Consider the following 18,791-nt stretch of genomic DNA (forward strand, 5'->3'; position numbering starts at 1 on the left):
GCGGGAGCCTGAGCTGGCCCACTCCGACTCTGGGCGTTCTCTGCGGCAGCAGGCCTGAGCCCCTCGGGGACAGTGCCCTTCAGTCCCCCTGGCCAGCCGGGTGGGGAGCGTGACAGTTGCGGAGACCCCTCGCGGCCTCCCCATACCTTTGGGGCAGCCTTAGCCCCTGCTCAAGTCTTCTGTGGCAGGTGAGCGGGGCTGCCTGGCCTCTTCGGGGGCTGAGGTGATTGACAGGTGGGACCACTAGAAGAATCCAATCTCCTAGCCCAGCGATGGCACACACCTGTCATCCCAGAGGCTGGGAAGGGTAGGGAGAGGCCGATGCAGGAGGATTGCGAGGTCAAGGCCAGCCTTGGCAACTTGGCGAGGCACTTAGAGACTCAGGTAGATGAGAAACTGCCTCTAAATAAAATGCAAAATCCTCCAAACCCCGTTTTCCTGCAGGAGGGGACCTGTGGTGTGCAGGGATCCGCTTATTCCTGAGCTAGTTTTGTGGAGTTTGTTTTTTGTTTTGGTAGTTAACAGAAGGGTGCTTTACCACTCAGCTCTGACCCTGGTAGTTTTTAGTTTTTATTCTGAGCGCAGGTGTAGCTAAGTTGCTGAGGGTAGCCTGGTTAGGGTTTGATTGATAATGACTTTTCCATTGCAATTAAGTGTATGATTTTTACATCCACGTGGGTTCGTGGGTGGACTCTGTTTACATCATGATTCCTTGATAATTGTAACAGTTATACCAAATTATACCAGGAGCCTCCTATTCTGGTATAATTTTGAAACATAATCCTGCTCAACATGTGCTTCTTCAGGGTGCTGGAGTATAATCCAGTACCACGCACGTCCTCCACCCAAGCCCTACCAGTGCTCTGGGCCTCCAGTTCCCACACCTCCCTTCATGCTGGGTTGTCTTGTTCACTCACATCAAATCCTCTCCAGGAGATGGTTGCATTTATCTAGGCCTTTTCATTGCACTTCATAATAAAATTGACATTTACATACATATGGAGTCATCTATGAAATTTCTGCATTTTGAATTTTTTTGGTCCTCAAATTACTGCAATATGATAATTTTATAACATGCATTAGTGCCTGGTAATGTTAGTTCCTGATTTTGCTCTTAGAGTTCAGAATTCTTGGCTAATTTCATTCAATTTAACTTTCCAGGAGACTTTTCAAACTGTTTGCTCTGGTCCCTTCTTCAATGAAAAGGAAATCATGCTGAAAGTTTGATGGGGTGTTATCCTAGATGAACCTGAGGGAAGTGGCCATCTTTATAAGGAGGAATTTTATCATTCAGTCTCTTATGTGCTGATCTGTATTTGCATTTTTTCAAATTCTGCAGGTGTCCTTTTAAAAATATGGTGATATGCAAAATGTGACATTTATATGATCGATATAAAACTGATATGTGTTTCATAGTATTTGTCAAACTGTATGCAATATGGCAAAAAAAAAATGTGGCTGATTGCCAGAAATGGTTATTTCTGGATGGAATTTCCAGGGTGTCCTACTACTGAACTATATCCTCAGCCCCTTTTAAATTTTTACTTAAAAATTTATATTTTTAATTTATTTCTTAATTTAATTTTTTAAAATTACTATTCCATATATATATATGTATATATATATGTATATATTTTTTTTTTAATTTAGGCAGGGTTTCACTCAGTTGCTGGGATCAGCTTCACAATTGTGATCCCCCTACCTCAGCCTCCAGACCACTGGATATATCAGGTATGTAGCACCACATGCATCCTATCACAATTTCTTTCTTTTTTTAGGATATTTTTTAGGTCATGATTTAATTTTATATATTGTTTTTATTATTTTTTTAAATACATGATAACAGTGGAATGCATTATGATCCTTATTACACACATAGAGCACAATTTTTCATATCTCTGTATATAAAGTACATTCACATCATCTTATGCCATTATACATGTACTCATTTCTTCTGCATTACAATTCTTAATACACATGTATAACACCATTTTTCACCTGTCTTTGTATGTAAGGTATGTTGACACCCAATTCAAGTCTTTATGCACGTATTTTGAATAATGATGTCGATCATATCATTGTATAATGATAACCATCACCTTCCACCATCCTTGCTAATCTCCTTCCCCCTCCATTTCCCTCCCACCCCTCTGCCCTATGTAGAATTATTCTAATCCTCCTATGCTCTTCCTCCCTACCCCACTGTGAGTCACCCCCATATATCAGAGAAAATATTTGGCATTTGTTTTTTTGAGATTGGCTAACTTCACTTAGCATAATATTTTCCGACTTCATCCATTTACTGGCAAATGCCATGTTTTCTTTTAGTGCTCTTTTAGTGCTGAGTAATATTCCATTGTATATAAATGCCAAATTTGTTTTTATGCACTCATCCACTGAATGGCATCTAGGTTGGCTCCACAGTTTAGCTACTATGAATTGTGCTGCTATAAACATTGATGTGGCTGTGTCCCTGTAGTGTGCTGTTTTTAAGTCCTTTGGGTGAATTCCGAGAAGAGGAATAGCTGGGTCAAATGGTGGTTCCATTGCCAGATTTCCAAGGAATCTCTATAGTGCTTTCCATATTGGCTGCACCAATTTGCAATCCCACCAGCAATGTATGAGTGTACCTTTTTCCCATATCCTCGCCAACACTTATTGTTGTTTGTCTTCATAATAGCTGCCATTCTGACTGGAGTGAGATGATATCTTAGTTTTTATTTGCATTTCTCTGATTGCTAGAGATGATGAGCATTTTTTCATATATTTGTTGATTGATTGTATATACTCTTCTGAGAAGTGTCTGTTCAGGTCCTTGGCCCATTTGTTTTTTTTTTTTTTTTTTGGTGTTAAGATATTTGAGTTCTTTATATACCCTAGAGATTAGTGCTCTATTGCTGAGAGCCATAGCCAAGTAGGAATGATGCATGGCATTTTGGGGTTGAAAGGTGACCCTGCTCAGGGATTAGGGTGGCTCTGGGTTTAGGGTGGATCCTGTTGAGAATAGGGCAGCTCCATGTTTAGGGTGGATCCTGCTTGGAATAGGGCGGCTCCAGGATTAGGGCTTATCCTGCTGCCTCAGGCGCCTGCTCTTTGGAGTTCCTGTTGAGTTCTCCCTAGGTTCTGAGAGAATTGGTGGGCGGAGCCCGGTAGAGGCAGTGTGTTCCCAGAATGTGCTTGTAGAGTGCCGGTGAGAGTTTGGGAATAAAGAGTTGCTGTTTGAATCCACAAGGCTTTGTGGTGGCTCGGTTATTTTGTGCCCAGCCAGACTGCAGCACTCTATCTGATGTGGGAGGGGTCAATATTTGCTCCTGGATGTAGGCTCTCTTGTTTTTTTTTTTTTTTTGATAAAAAACTTTTTAGTTTGAATCCATCCCATTTATTGATTCTTGGTTTTAATTCTTGTGCTATACAAGTCTTTTTTTTTTCTTTTTTATTGGTTGTTCACAACATTACAAAGCTCTTGACATATCATATTTCATACATTAGATTGAAGTGGGTTATGAACTCCCAATTTTACACCAAATGCAGATTGCAGAATCACGTCGGTTACACACCCACAATTTTACATAATGCCCAATTAGTAATTGTTGTATTCTGCTATCTTTCCTATCCCCTACTATCCCCCCTCCCCTCCCCTCCCATCTTCTCTCTCTACCCCATCTACTGTAATTCATTTCTCTCCTTGTTTATTTTCCCATTCCCCTCACAACCTCTTATATGTAATTTTGTATAGCAATGAGGGTCTCCCTTCATTTCCATGCAATTTCCCTTGTTCTCTCCCTTTCCCTCCCATCTCATGTCTCTGTTTAATGTTAATCTTTTCTTCCTGCTCTTTCTCCCTGCTCTGTTCATAGTTGCTCTCATTATATCAAAGAAGACATTTGGTATTTGTTTTTTAGGGATTGACTAGCTTCACTAAGCATAATCTGTTCTAGTGCCATCCATTTCCCTGCAAATTCTATGATTTTGTCATTTTTTATTGCTGCATAGTACTCCATTGTGTATAGATGCCACATTTTTTTTATCCATTCATCTATTGAAGGGCATCTGGGTTGGTTCCACAGTCTAGCTATTGTGAATTGTGCTGCTATGAACATCGATGTGGCAGCATCCCTGTAGCATGCTCTTTTAAGGTCTTCAGGGGATAGTCCGAGAAGGGCAATAGCAGGGTCAAATGGTGGTTCCATTCCCAGCTTTCCCAGGAATCTCCAAACTGCTTTCCAAATTGGCCGCACCAATTTGCAGTCCCACCAGCAATGTACAAGAGTACCCTTTTCTCCACATCCTTGCCAGCACTTCTTGTTGTTTGACTTCATAGTGGCTGCCAATCTTACTGGAGTGAGATGGTATCTTAGGGTGGTTTTGATTTGCATTTCTCTGACTGCTAGAGATGGTGAGCATTTTTTCATGTACTTGTTGATTACAAGTCTTATTAAGGAAGTTGTGGCCTAATCCCACATGATGAAGATTAGAGCCTACTTTTGCTTCTGTAAGATGCAGAGTCTCTGCCTTAATTCCTAGGTCCTTGATCCATTTTGAGTTAACTTTTGTGCATGGTGAGAGATAGGGGTTCATCTTCATTTTGTTGCATATGGATTTCCAGTTCTCCCAGCACCATTTGTTGAAGATGCTCTCCTTTCTCCAGTGCATGTTTTTGGCACCTTTGTCTAATATAAGATAGTTGTAATTTTGTCGGTTGGTCTCTGTGTCCTCTGTTCTGTACCATTGGTCTACCAGCCTGTTTTGGTGCCAATGCCATGCTGTTTTTTTTCTATTGCTGCGTGGTATAGTTTAAGATCTGGTGTAACGATACCGCCTGCTTCACTATTCCTGCTAAGGTTTCCTTTGGCTCTTCTGGGTCTCTTATTTTTCCAGATGAATTTCATGATTGCTTTTTCTATTTCCATGAGGAATGTCATTGGGATTTTGATCAGAATTGCATTAAATCTGTATAGTGCTTTTGGTAGTAAGGTCATATTGATAATATTAGTTCTGCCTATGCAAGAGTAAGGTAGATCTTTCTACCTTCTAAGGTCTTTGATTTCTCTTTAGTGTTCCGTAGTTTTCATTGTATGGATCTTTTACCTCTTTTGTTGATTCCCAGGTATCTTTTCCTTGAGGATATTATGAATGGGGATTCCCAGGTATCTTTTCCTTGAGGATATTATGAATGGGGTAGTTTTGCTCATCTACTTCTCAGAGGATTTGTCACTGATATACAGAAATGCCTTTGATTTATGGGTGTTGATTTTATATCCTGGTACTTTGCTGAATTCTAGTTCTAGAAGTTTTATCATGGAGTTTTTTGGGTCTTGTAGGTACAGAATCATATCATCAGCAAAGAGTCCTAGTTTAAGTTCTTCTTTTCCTCTACTTATTCCTTTAATTTCATTCATCGAATTGCTGTGGCCAGTGTTTCAAGAACTATGTTTAATAGAAGTGGTGAGAGAGAGGGCATCCCTGTCTTGTTCAAATTTTAGAGGGAATGCCTTCAGTTTTTCTCCATTTAGAATGATGTTGGCCTGGGGCTTAGCATAGATAGCCTTTACAATGTTGAGGCAAGTTCCTGTTATCCCTAGTTTTTCTAGTGCTTTAAAAATGAAGGGGTGCTGTATTTTGTCAAATGCTTTTCTGCATCTATTGAGATGATCATATGATTTTTATTGATTTTATTGATTTCCATATGTTGAACCAACCTTGCATCCTGGGAATGAATCCCACTTGATCATGGTTCACAATCTTTTTGATATGTTTTGGTATTTGATTTGCCAGAATTTTATTCAGAATTTTTGCATCTGTTTTTTAGAGATATTGGTCTGAAGTCTTTTTTCTTTGATGTGTCTTTGTCTGATTTTAGAATAAGGTGATTTTGGCCTCATAGAATGAGTTTGGAAGTGCTCCCTCATTTTCTATTTCATGGAATAATTTCATGAGTATTGGTGTTAGTTCTTCTTTAACGGTCTTGTATCCATTGAGTCCTGGGCTTTTTTTTTCCCCCCCATTGGTAGGCTTTTGATGGTGTCTTCTATTTCATTGCTTGAAAATGTTCTGTTTAACTTGTGTATATCATCCTCACTCCGTTTGGTTAAATTATATGATTGTAGACATTTATTGATGTCTCCAGTATTTTCTGTTTTATTGGAGTACAAATTTTCAAAATAATTTCTAATTATCTTCTGTATTTCTCTAGTGTTCATGGTGATATTTCCTTTCTCATCATGGATTTTAGTAATTTGAGTTTTTCTCTACATTAGCATGGATAAGGGTTTATCAAGTATATTTATTTTTTTTTCAAAGAGCCAGCTTTTCATTTCAAAAATTTTAAAATTTTTAATTTATAAAAAATATATGGCAGCGGAATGTATTACAATTCTTATTACACATGTACAGCACAATTTTTCATATCTCTGTAAAGTAGGTTGACACCAATTCATGTCTTCATACATGTAGGATGGATAATGATGTCCATCACATTCCACCATCCTTGCTAATCCCTGCCCTCTCCCTTCCCATCCCTCTGCCCTAAATAGAATTTATCTATTCCTCCCATGCTCCCCCTCCCTACCCCAGTATAGTCATCTTCCTTATATCAGAGAAAATATTTGGCATTTTTTTTTTTGGGATTGGCTAACTTCACTTAGCATTATCTTCTCCAGTGCCATCCTTTTACCTGCAGATGCCATGATTTTATTCTCTTTTATTGCTGAGTAATATTCCATTGTGTACAAATGCCACATTTTCTTTATCCATTCATCTATTGAAGGGCATCTAGGTTGGCTCCACAGTTTAGCTATTGTGAATTGTGCTGCTATGAACATTGATGTGGCTGTGTCCCTGAAGTGTGCTGTTTTTAAGTCCTTTGGGTATAGACTGAGGAGTGGGATAGCTGGGTCAAATGGTGGTTCCATTCCCAGATTTCCAAGGAATCTCCATACTGCTTTCCATATTGGCTGCACCAATTTGCATTCCCATCAGGAGTGTATGAGTGTACCTTTTCCCCACATCCTCGCCAACACTTATTGTGTGTCTTCATGATAGCTGCCATTCTGACTGGAGTGAGATAATATCTTAAAGTACTTCTTATTTGTGTTTCTCTGATTGCTCGAGATGATGAGCCTTTTTCCATATATTTACTGATTGTATATCTTCTGAGAAGTGTCTGTTCAGGTCCTTGGCCCATTTGTTGATTGGGTTATTTGTTTTTTCATTTACCAGGGTCTTTTAAGTCCTCTGTCCTGGACCACAGCTGCTTCATTTGATTCCTCACAGTATGAAGCTTCCAGCATCTTGGACCAAGCTCTTACCAGTTTCCCAGTGTTGCCATCCTGCAGGCAAACATTTGGTGACTATTCCTCCCATGATTATGTGAGTAAATATAAGAAGCTCCCTTCTATACACACATCCATTTTTATGTATTTTATTCTCATTTTCTGAAGAACCTTGAAAAATACAGGCATATTCTCAACAAAATGTCTGGGTCATATGGCATCTCTAGTTTAAATTTTTTTGAAAAATAGCCCTTATAGTTTTTTAAATATCTATTCAAATTTATATTTCTGGCAAGGATGTCAAAGTGTTTCCTTTTCTGCATATCTTCTGCAGTATGTGTTACCTACCAACATTTTGAGAATAGCCCACAAGCATGTGGTTATAGTTCATTGTGATATAACCTGAAATCATAAAAATTCTAGAAGAAAATGAGAAGAATTTTTTTCATTCACGTTGGCAATGGTTTTAAATAGAACCTCTTGAGAATGTGCAAGGAAAAATAAAGAGATAGATGAGACTATATAAAGCTAAAAATGCTTCTGTGCAGCAAAGGAATCAATCAATGAAATGTAAAAGTAGACTGTGGGTGAAAGAAAATCGTTGCTAGCCACATGTCTGATAAAAGCTCAACATCCAAAATATATGAAATTTATACAACTCACCAAAAATAAAAAAAAAAAACCTTTAATAACCTAATTTAAATATGGTAAAATACTTAGATTCTGCCCTAAAAATTAAACAAGTGTTTCAAGTCATATAAAACCTACTCAAGAATATTAATTAGGCTAACTAAAATTATAATTTACTTTAGCTTCTCTGTTTCATTTATCTCACAGGATTATGTGTGCACACTCTCTGTCCTGCACAGGCATCCTGAGACATTGTTCAATTCACAAAATGCCAGGTTCTCATTTCCCCACATTGTGCTTTCTCATCATTCCACCTTAATTGCCAAGAAAGTCTGAAGCCTGGAAAACTACAACATATGGATAAATTGCAAGATAATCATCAACTTTGAAAATTACTTCAGGAATCAATAGAATACATTAGTAGACCCAGATGTGAAGAAATATAAAGTAGACCTACAAATTAACATTTAACTTAATTGCAGATATTTTTATGAGCAGCTGAAAAGCTGATCATGGTAGCACACGCCACTAGTCCTGGCAACCTGTGAGGCTACAGTGGGAGGAGGATTTGGGCTAAGGAATGTGAGGCCAACCTGGCAAAAATCCAGCTCCAAAAATCAACCCACCAAAAAAACCAAACAGTAATCACATTTTTTAAAAAGAAGGCGCCTTCACAGGTGATTTCTGGCAATCATGTAATAAGAGATCGGTAAGAATAATTCATGATTTCATCTAAAAATAGAAGGAAAAAAATGGACTAATTCTTTCTGTAAGGCCAGAAATACCAAATAACACAACAAAAGAATGGAAATTGCAGACCATCTTCCTATAGATGTTGACCCAGATATTCAAACCCCTAGAAAACTGAGAATAAAAACAAAAATAAAGTTTGGACTTTATGACCAAGAGGGATAATATGTAAGTTTCCAAAAATCATTTTGATAGAGAAAAGCTTTTGGCAGATTACATACTTATGTAATTTATTGTAAATCTATGGCCAGTTAAGACCAGAGGACAATTCTTTTTCAATCCACTAAAGGGCAGCTGTGTACTGTTTTCATATTTAATGGTGAGAACCTAAGTGTTTGACAATTTAGTTTTAGAAAAAGGAAAAAAAAATGTATGGTTTCCTGACATCTAAATATTGTTCTGATGATATTGAACAGCATTTTATACATCGAAAGTCAAATAGCATATGCAGATGATATTCTTATTTCTATAATATTTCTAAGCAATTTCCATGCACTAATGAAACATAAGACCTAAATTAGTTCAATAATGTTATGGGTTAAATGGTCAACATTAAGTCATATAATTTATACACACTACCAATGGGCAGTGTTAAAATTGAGGCATAAATCCATTCACAAATATAGGAAAAATAATTTAAAATGAAAGTAATAACAAAAGAACTGTTCACTGCAAAGTAAAAATAAAGGGGAAAGTAAAATGCAAAAAAAAAAAAATGGAAACAAATTGGGAAAACAGTTAATATTCAATGATCAAAAGTTTGATTTTGTTAAAACCACAATATTCCACAGTGGGTCTGCAGATTCAAAATAATGAGGCCAAAATCCAAAAGTCATTTTGTAAAAATTACCCAGCTGACTCTAAAATCATAACAAATGTAAAAGAAATTAAATAACTCAATATTGAAGTAAAAATTGTGTGACTTTTATTGAAAATGTGCATTGCAAAAATACGTTGTGTAGGATATTAAATTTGGTTAAATACCTCTTAAATTGCTGATGACCAGTATTCCCTATGCATGAAGTGAGGGTCTGTGTTAATGTAGGCAAGAATTAGGCTGGGATTGACATTTGTCATCACAGGTACTACCTGCTGAGCTTGAGAATGTCTATTGCTTTCATGATAACTTTTTTCTGCCTCCCAGATTTTCTGCACCTTACCTACCATCCATGTTCTGTCTCTTGTATTTCACCCAAATATATCCCAGTGGGTGTCAGGTATTGAAATTCACATATATTCCTGCTCTTCCTGCAGCTGAGAACTAAAAAAACAATGCAGTTCAGTGTCTTGGTGAGTGGTTGAAAGGATTTGTCCTTGATCCTCACACAGGCTGAAGAGTGTTTTTTATTTTTATTTTTTGATTTAAAACAATGACAGTGGAATGCATTACAATTCTTATTACATATATACAGCACAATTTTTCATATCCCTGGTTGTATATAAGGGATGTTTGGACCAATTTGTGTCTTCATACATATACTTTGGATAATGATGTCATCACATTCCACTATCACTGCTAATCCCCTATCTACTTCCCCTCCCCTTTCACCCCTCTAATAGATGTAGAATTCATCTATTCCTCCCATGCTCCCCCTCCCTACCCCACTATATTCAGCTTCCTTATATAAGAGAAACCATTCAGCATTTGTTTTTTGGGATTGACTAACTTCACTTCTCCAATACCATCCATTTACATGCAATTGCCATGGTTTTATTATTGCTGAGGAAAATTCCATTGTGTATATATGCCACATATTTTTTATCCATGCATCCACTGAAGGGCATCTGGGTTGGCTTCACAGTTTGCTATTCTGAATTGTGCTGCTATAAACATTGACATGGCTGTGTCCCTGTAGTATGCTGTTTTCAAGTCCTTTGAGAATAGTCCGAGAAGAGGAATAGCTGGGTCAAATGGTGGTTTCATTTCCAGATTTCCAAGGAATCTCCATACTGCTTTCCATATTGGCTGCACCAACTTGCAATTGCACCGGAAGTGTATGAGTGTACCTTTTCCCCCACATCCTCAGCAACACTTGTTGTTGGTCTTCAAAATAGCTGCTGTTACGATTGGAATGAGATGATATCTTAGAGTGATTTTTTGATTTGCATTTCTCTAATTGCAAGAGATGATGAACCTTTTTCCATATATTTATTGATTGATTCTATGTCCTTTTCTGAGAAGTGTCTGTTCAGGTCTTTGGCCCATTTCTTGACTGGATTATCTGTTTTTTTTTTTTTTTTTTTTTGTGCTTAGCATTCTGTGTTATTTATATACCGTTGACATTAGTTCTCTATCTGATGTATGAGGGATAAAAATTTGCTCCCAGAATGTAGGCTCTCTGTTCACCTCAGATTGTTTTTCTTTTTCTTGCTGAGAAGAAACTTTTCAGTTTCAATCCATCCCATTTGTTGATTCTTGGTTTTAATTCTTGTGCTATAGGCATCTTATTAAGGAAGTTGGGGCCTAGCCCCACATGATGAAGATTAGGGCCTACTTTTTCTTCTATTAGATGCAGAGTCTCTGGTTTAAATCCTAGGTCCTTGATCCACTTTGAGTTGAGTTTTGTGCATGGTGAGAGTTAGGGGTTTAATTTCATTTTTCTTTTTTTTTTTTTTTTGCAAATGAATTTCCAGTTTCCCCAGCATCATTTGTTGAAGAGGCTATCTTTTCTCCAATGCATGTTCTTGGCACCTTTGTCTCATATAACATAATTGTGATTTTGTGGGTTAGTCTCTGTGTCCTCTATTGTGTATCATTGGTCAATCTATCAGCTGTTTTGGTGCCAATACCATGCTGTTTTTGTTACTATTTCTCTGTAGTATAGTTTAAGATCTGGTATAGTGATACTATCTGCTTCACTCTTCCTGCTTAGAATTGCTTTAGTTATTCTGGGTCTCTTATTTTTCCAGATGATTTTCATGATTGCTTTTACTTTTTCTATGAGAAATATCATTGGGATTTTGATCAGAATTGCATTAAATCTGTATAGTGCTTTTGGTAATGTCATTTTGATATTAATATTGCCTATGCAAGAGTAAGGTAGATCTTTCCATCTTCTAAGGTCGTCTTTGATTTCTTTTTTTTTTTTTTAGGGTTCTGTAGGTTTCATTGTATAGATATTTCACCTCTTTTGTTGATTCCCAAATATCTTATTTTTTCTTTTTTTAAAGTTACTGTAAGTGGGGTAGTTTTTCTCATTTCCTTCTCGAGGCTTTCTAACTGATATACAGAAATGCCTTTGTTTAATGGGTGTTGATTTTATATCCTGCTGCCTTGCTGAATTTATTTTTTAGTTCTAGAAGTTTTCTGGTGGTGCTTTTGGGGTCTTCTAGTTATAGAATCGTAGTGTCAGCAAATAGTGCTAATTTAAGTTCTTTTCCTGTAGTTACTCCTTTAACTTCTTTTGTCTAATTGCTCTGGCCACTGTTTCAAGAAGTATGTTGAATAGAAATGGTGAAAGAGGGCATACCTGTCTTGTTCCAGTTTTTAGAGGGAATGCCTTTAATTTTTCTCATTTAGAATGATGTTGGCCTGAGGCTTAGTGTAGATAGCCTTCATGATGTTGAGATATGTTCCTGTTATCTCTAGTTTTTCTAATGTTTTGAACATGAAAGGGTGCTGTATTTTGTCAAATGGCTTTTCTGTGTCTCTTGAGATGATCATATGTTTCTTATTTTTAAGTCTATTGATGTGATGAATTACCTTTATTGATTTCCATATGTTGAACCAACCCTGTATCCCTGGGACAAACCCCACTTGATCTTGGTGTACAACCTTTTTAATATGTTTTTGTATTCAATTTGCCAGAATTTTATTCAGAATTTTTGCATCAATGTTCATTAGAGATATTGGCCTGAAGCTTTCTTTCTTTCCTTTGTCCCGGCCTGGTTTTGGGATCAGGGTGATATTGGCCTCATAGAATGAGTTTGGAAGTGCTGCTTCTTTCTCTGTTTCCTGAAATAAATTGAAGAGCATTGGTGCTTTTTTAGTTCTTCTTTAAAGGTCTTGTTGAACTCGGCTCTGTATCCATCTGGTCCTGGGCTTTCCTTGGTTGGTGAGCTTTTGATGGCAGCTTCTATTTCATCATTTAATATTAGTCTGTTTAAATTGTGTATGTTTCCTGATTCAATGTGGGAATATCATATGACTTAAGAAATTTGTTGATGCCTTCAATGTCTTCTATTTTATTGGGTTATACATTTTCAAGATAATTTCTAATTATCTTCTCTATTTCTTAGTGTCTGTTGTGATATTGCCTTTTTCATCATGTATGCTGGTAATTTGAACTTTCTCTCCTTTTCATTAGCATAGCTAAGGTTCTGTCATAGAAACAACTTTTTTCAAGGTTTAATTGTTTCTTTTAATTCAATTTCAGTTCTGATTTTAATTATTTCTTGCCTTCTACTGATTTTGCTGTTGATTTGTTCTTCTAGGGCTTTGAGATGAAGTATGAGATCAATTATTGACTTTTTCTTCTTTTAAGGAATGAACTCCATGCTATGAAGTTTCCCCTTAGTACTGCTTTCATAGTGTCCAAGAGATTTTGATATGTTGTGTCCATGTTCTTGTTTACCTCTAAGAATTTTTTAATCTCCTCCTTGAAGTCTTCTATAACCGATCGTTCATTCTTTTGTACCAAATTGATTCACTCGTTGAACTGCTTATAGAACTTGAAATATTTCAAGTTTGTCTTTTCACGAGGTGGAAGTGTCACTTTACATGTCTCTAAACATTAATATTTTATGAATATTTTACACATTGGGAATGTGTCATGGATCGTACTTGAAACTAATTGTATTGGGGAGCTCAATCTATCTCATGGATACAAAGCAGAGAGAATAGCAACCAGACTGTTTTCAAAAGCTTTTTTACCACTCTTTTTGTCTCCCTTGGGCACAATTACCTTATGAGTATATCTTTGACAAGTCTTATTTGCATCTGGAATGTCTGCCAAATTTCACATTCACTGATGGCAGAAGAGTTAGGAGTTGGACTTTTATTCAGTGCTTGGATTATGGTATATATCCTTCACTTCACTCTGATATGGAGTATATATACTGTTTTTGGACTTATATATTTTTCTCTTAATTAGATAATGTAAAGTTGTAAAGTATCTTATTACATAATTAAAGTCACTCTCCTACATGACAGGCAATTCTACTAACTCTTATTTCAAATTAAAAACTGAATAATGGTTTGGTCCAAGTTCTATTGATGTAACAATTTTTATTTCAGGAGACATTGACATTCAGGGATGTGGCCATTGATTTCTCTGAGGAGGAATGGGAATGCCTGGATTTTGCTCAGCAGAATTTATATAGAGAAGTGATGTTGGAGACCTACAGCAACCTGGTCTTTGTGGGTGAGCATAACTTTCCTTCAAAATTCCTATTTATCATTATTTAATTTTCTTCCCTTGAAGTATATCTTTTGGGAACTTCACCATAAGAAAGAGATTCAGATTCATGCTTTCCGTAAAAAAGATGGGCAAGTTCTTGGTGCTGACAAGAAAATGTTAATGATGTTTCTTTTCATCCTTAATGTTTACCTTTGTTGGCATGATATACATCCTTCACTTGACATATGGTTGACTTAGAGGAATGCTGTGATGTCAAATCCTGTGGCCCACATATAGCTTTGAGGACATAGTTGAAGTAGAGGAGGAAGCCTAAATTCAAAAAGGTTGATTGAGAAGTTATCCAGAAGAAAAGATTTTTGAGAAGCTTTGATTTCTTTCTCTTGTTATCATAGAAGAATCTGTCCTGTGTTTTGTGCTTCAAAGTTATCTAGTCTCCAGCTTTTCCTCTAGTAATGTCTCCTTACATGCAAATTAACAACAAAACACTCCCCTTGCCTTTTGAGTGTCATTATTATCTGACGGCTCTTCCATAATTTTTAAAAATATTTTTTAGTTGTTAATGAATTTCCCATTTATTCATATGTGGTGCTGAGGATCAAACCCAGGGCCTTATATGTGCTAGGCAAGTGCTCTACCACTAGTCTACAACTCCAGCCTCTCTCCCATTATTTACAGGAAATTTTTGCACATTTCTGGAGACCTCTAGGTCAACCCATTGTAATACATTACTATCATAAGTCAGTTTCTCTGATCTTATTTGTACATTTTTTTCACTAAAATTTCCTTATCAATTTTTTCTGAATATGTGTAATGGATTTTCTGTGAAATTATCTGCCATGGAATGAATGTCAAGATAGCAAAGACTGCTCTTTTGAGAGATGGTGTAAGTTGTAGTTGAATAAGAGGATTTGTAAAATAATACATCTGTGGATATTTACAATTTGGATGGTTAATTTTTTTTCTTTATTTTTTCATTGTGTCCAGTAGGTTCCCTGTTACAGACTGAGTTTCCTCATATCAGTTAATTGCTTCACAAATTACGATATGCATGACCCTGGCTGATATTGCCAATAATGTTATATGTGCTTTTGCTTGTATAAATATTAAACCCCTTTTGTCTATGACTTTTGTATTTTATCTTGATTGGGTTTTCATTCTGCCCATGTATGTAGAAATTGAAGTTGTCTATATGTAAGTGTAATGGGGATTGATGGCAGTGATACTCTAAAGCTGAACTACACCCCAAGCTCCTTTTCATTCATAGTTGGAGAGAGGTTCTCACTACATTATTGAGGATGTCTTGAAATTGTAATTCTCCTGCTTCAGACTTCCTAGTAGCTGAGATTACATGAATGCCCATCATTTGTATATTGATGAATTTGTTCTTATTTATAGGATGAAGACCACATTATTTTAAATGTAGCTTGAGAAATGTTGCAAATCTCTTTATCTTTTAATTTTTATTGTAATCAAAACTACATAATAAAACTTACTGTCTCCAAAATTTTAAATATACAGTTCAGTAACATTAATTCAAATTGTTATGCTATGTAACTCTAAAAACTTTACATCTCAAAAAAATATCAGTTCCTAAGAAGCAAGGGCTCATTTCTGTCTCCCCATCACAAAACCATTCTCTTTTGTTCAGAAAGCTTCTTTTTTAGTTTAGAGATGTCATATTCATAGAATTCTGCGATATTCTTTCTGTGACATATTTCAGTTAACCTACTGTACATACATTTTGTAAAATATATAATTAGACTTCAAAGTTCTATAGTTTCTATATTCCAAATTGTCTCATCCATTCTTCTCAAGGAATATTTGGTTTGCATCCCCCATGATGGCTCTCTTATATAATAGGGTAACAACACTGGTGTGCAATGTTTTTAATTTGCTATTGATGTGAGGGCTTATTACCACACTCACTCAGAACTCCATGTACCTAACACCATGCCTGCATTTACAATTGAATGCTGTAACTTTTAGTATATTTTTTAGCAGGGAAATATTCTTCTAATTATATTTGTATTTTGTGGGATATTCATACAATTTAAAGGATAGATTTCTCTGTAAAAAATTAAATAAATAAATAAATAAATAAATAACAACGGGAGTTTGACAAATATTACCTGGAGCCTGTTGTTAACTTTAAGTAGTATAAGCATCTTTTAATTTTACTGTTCAATTTTTGAACAACAGCATGCCCAAGAGTGTTCAATCAACTGACACATATTTAGGGACTTTTGAACATCCTTATCACTTTTCACTTTAAATTTTTATTCCATGTTTGTTACAAAATAACTATCACTTAAGTATTTATTTACCTTTGTATTAATACATAAAATTGGTCTATCCAACATAATATCCCACTTGCGATTAGAAACAGGGATTCTATTAGTCTACAATAGTTTCAAAATATTTTCAAAGTCTCATGCTTTGCAATTACCATTTTGCTTCACTGTATTTCCCTTTTCAGTAAGTGGGGATTGATGTCTCCTAGGATGACAGTGATTCTTTGTTTTCATTCAACTCTCTCAATGTTTTCTTTGTGTGTTTGGGAAGTAGGATGTACATTGCCAATGTATTTATTCTTAATCCTAGGAAAAGGCTCCTTCTCTCAATTTTTTCCTCTTTTCAAAGGTTTTTTAAAATTTAAAATGTCTTCTATGTCCTGTAACTGTCTTAAAATATGTTTTGTGTTCTATCATTTAGACAGCCCAGGTTTTGTTCAGTCACTTTTGTATGTGTCGTTCTTATATTCTTTTTCTTTCAGTATGTGTGTGTCCTTAGACTTAGAATATCCTGTGGACTACCTTCAGTTGTAATTTTTATATTAATTCAGATAGCCAAGGTTTGTTTTGATCAGATTTTGTAATCTTGCATTTGCCAACAACAACAAAAAAAAATGTAAAAATGAAGAATCTCCTACTCATACTTTGTATGAGTATCAACTTGACTTCACTTTATTAAAAAATTGAATATATTTATGTGTCCTTTCAAAATTATATTATTGTTGCAGGTATATATGCCTATTAACAGTTTTGTTTTTATGTTTTTGTCTTTCATATTCTATTGCAAAATTACATATTTTGAGACCCATCATTACAATAAAATAGAATTGTTTGTGCCAAGAAATGTTTAGAATTTCATATGACTTGTGTTGCTGTGCACACTTACATTTTAGTATGAAGGATTACCTTTAGTACTTTGTGGAGAACAGATCTAATGTTGATGAATAGTCTGTTCATTTTTATGTCTTTAAAGTCTTTATTTCCCTTCTCTTTTGAAAGATAACAGTTGTGAATATAATGTCTTCATTGATAATTTTACTCTTTCATGCCTTGAAAATAGCTCTATTGTGAAGTTTTGACTAAGGATTTCAAAATTATATAGTTACCCATTTCTAGGTGACCCATCTTTTTCTCTTGGATGTTCTCAATATTCTGAGTTTTAAAACTTGGATTAAAAACCTGCTTTGAGTCTTTACAACTTGGAGATAATTGAGCTGCTTGGATGTTTTATTTTTCCTATTTTATGAGATGTTTTTATTAGTACTGGAAAGAGAACTTAAGGGCACTTTACCACTTTGCATTTTTTACTTTGACTGCCTTGAAATTTTGATCCTCTGGCTCCACCTCCTATGTTGCTATGTAAAACTACCCCTGACTCTTTCAGACATTTTCTAAACAAAGTCTTTAAACACACATTTTCTGCTTATTAACAATTCTTTACTAAATTTTATTCTGTTTTTTTGTGTGTTGGTTTAGTACAGTAAACTTCTTTTAAATGATAATTTAATATTCCCCTGAGTAATTCATAACTTTTACTTTTCTTACCGTTGATTTTGCCATTTTTTTCTGTTGGTAAGCAGGAACCCCTTTTTGAACAATCTCCAAATATTCATGTTTCTTATTTTTTTTTAATGAAACAGAAGAAATATATTGTGAAGGAGGAAAGGCTTATAAAACACAATTTGTCGTCTTCTACAATATAACTCTCCATAGTAAGGTACTCATCTTGGATACTATGAACACTAAGATGATTTGGAAAGTTTTCAAAGTAATTTTCTGTGTACATTTTTATTTGATTTATATATTTCTGCAGTAACGATGGACTTGGATTTAATAATCCACTCCCCTGCTGATGTTCCTTTATTGCTGTAAATTCCTATGTTTGCAAAATATAATCAGCCCAGTACAGCAAGTAAACATGATTGTTATTTTTATTTATTTCAGCCATGACTTCTCATCGTCCTCAAGAAATTTCACCAGAGCAAAGAATAAAAGAGGGAGAGGGAAGATATGGAAAGTCGGCCCTAGATTATTTACCACTAAGAAAACAATGGGAAAATATAGGTGAGAGTAAAGTTCAAAAATTGTATTATAATGGACAAAACCAATTAGTCCCTATTTATGGTCACAAGACACCAGAAACAATATCTGAAAAAAATTCAATCTATTCCACTTACTTTTGAGGAGCTGTGTATGTCTTTAAGAATATATCCACAGCCATTTTCCAAAAGGAAATGTGGAAAATTTGAAAAGAAATCTGGTCCATGCATAAGTTTTTATCTTAGCCAATTATAAATATAGCACTGAGTTAAACTTCCAGTCAAATATTTGCACAGAAAAGATATTTGAAACTGAAAGACACATTTCTAAAAGTGATACTTTTGAGAGTTTCTTTACAAAATGTCCATTTTCTGCAACAAAACAGTAATTTCTCCTTGTTCACAAGTGGACAATGTTAAGAATTGTAGAAAGGTTTCTACTTCCCCACT

At 35.5% G+C, this 18,791-nt stretch overlaps 2 protein-coding genes across 2 annotated transcripts in view; one reads left to right on the forward strand and one right to left on the reverse strand.

Annotated features, from left to right (window-relative positions):
- Positions 1–18,791, reverse strand: part of LOC144256259 (uncharacterized) — a 461,518-nt gene that overhangs the window by 274,430 nt on the left and 168,297 nt on the right. The gene's annotated exons all lie outside the window — the stretch shown is intronic.
- Positions 1–18,791, forward strand: part of LOC144255794 (uncharacterized) — a 73,534-nt gene that overhangs the window by 50,323 nt on the left and 4,420 nt on the right. Inside the window, exons 3-6 of the mRNA XM_077800722.1 lie at positions 1,651–1,731; positions 7,219–7,368; positions 13,888–14,014; positions 18,247–18,366. Coding sequence (XP_077656848.1) covers positions 1,651–1,731; positions 7,219–7,368; positions 13,888–14,014; positions 18,247–18,366 — 478 coding nt within the window. The remainder of the gene's footprint in view (positions 1–1,650; positions 1,732–7,218; positions 7,369–13,887; positions 14,015–18,246; positions 18,367–18,791) is intronic.

This window comes from Urocitellus parryii, chromosome 7 (genome assembly GCF_045843805.1).
Source record: "Urocitellus parryii isolate mUroPar1 chromosome 7, mUroPar1.hap1, whole genome shotgun sequence".
Lineage (NCBI taxonomy): Eukaryota > Metazoa > Chordata > Mammalia > Rodentia > Sciuridae > Urocitellus > Urocitellus parryii.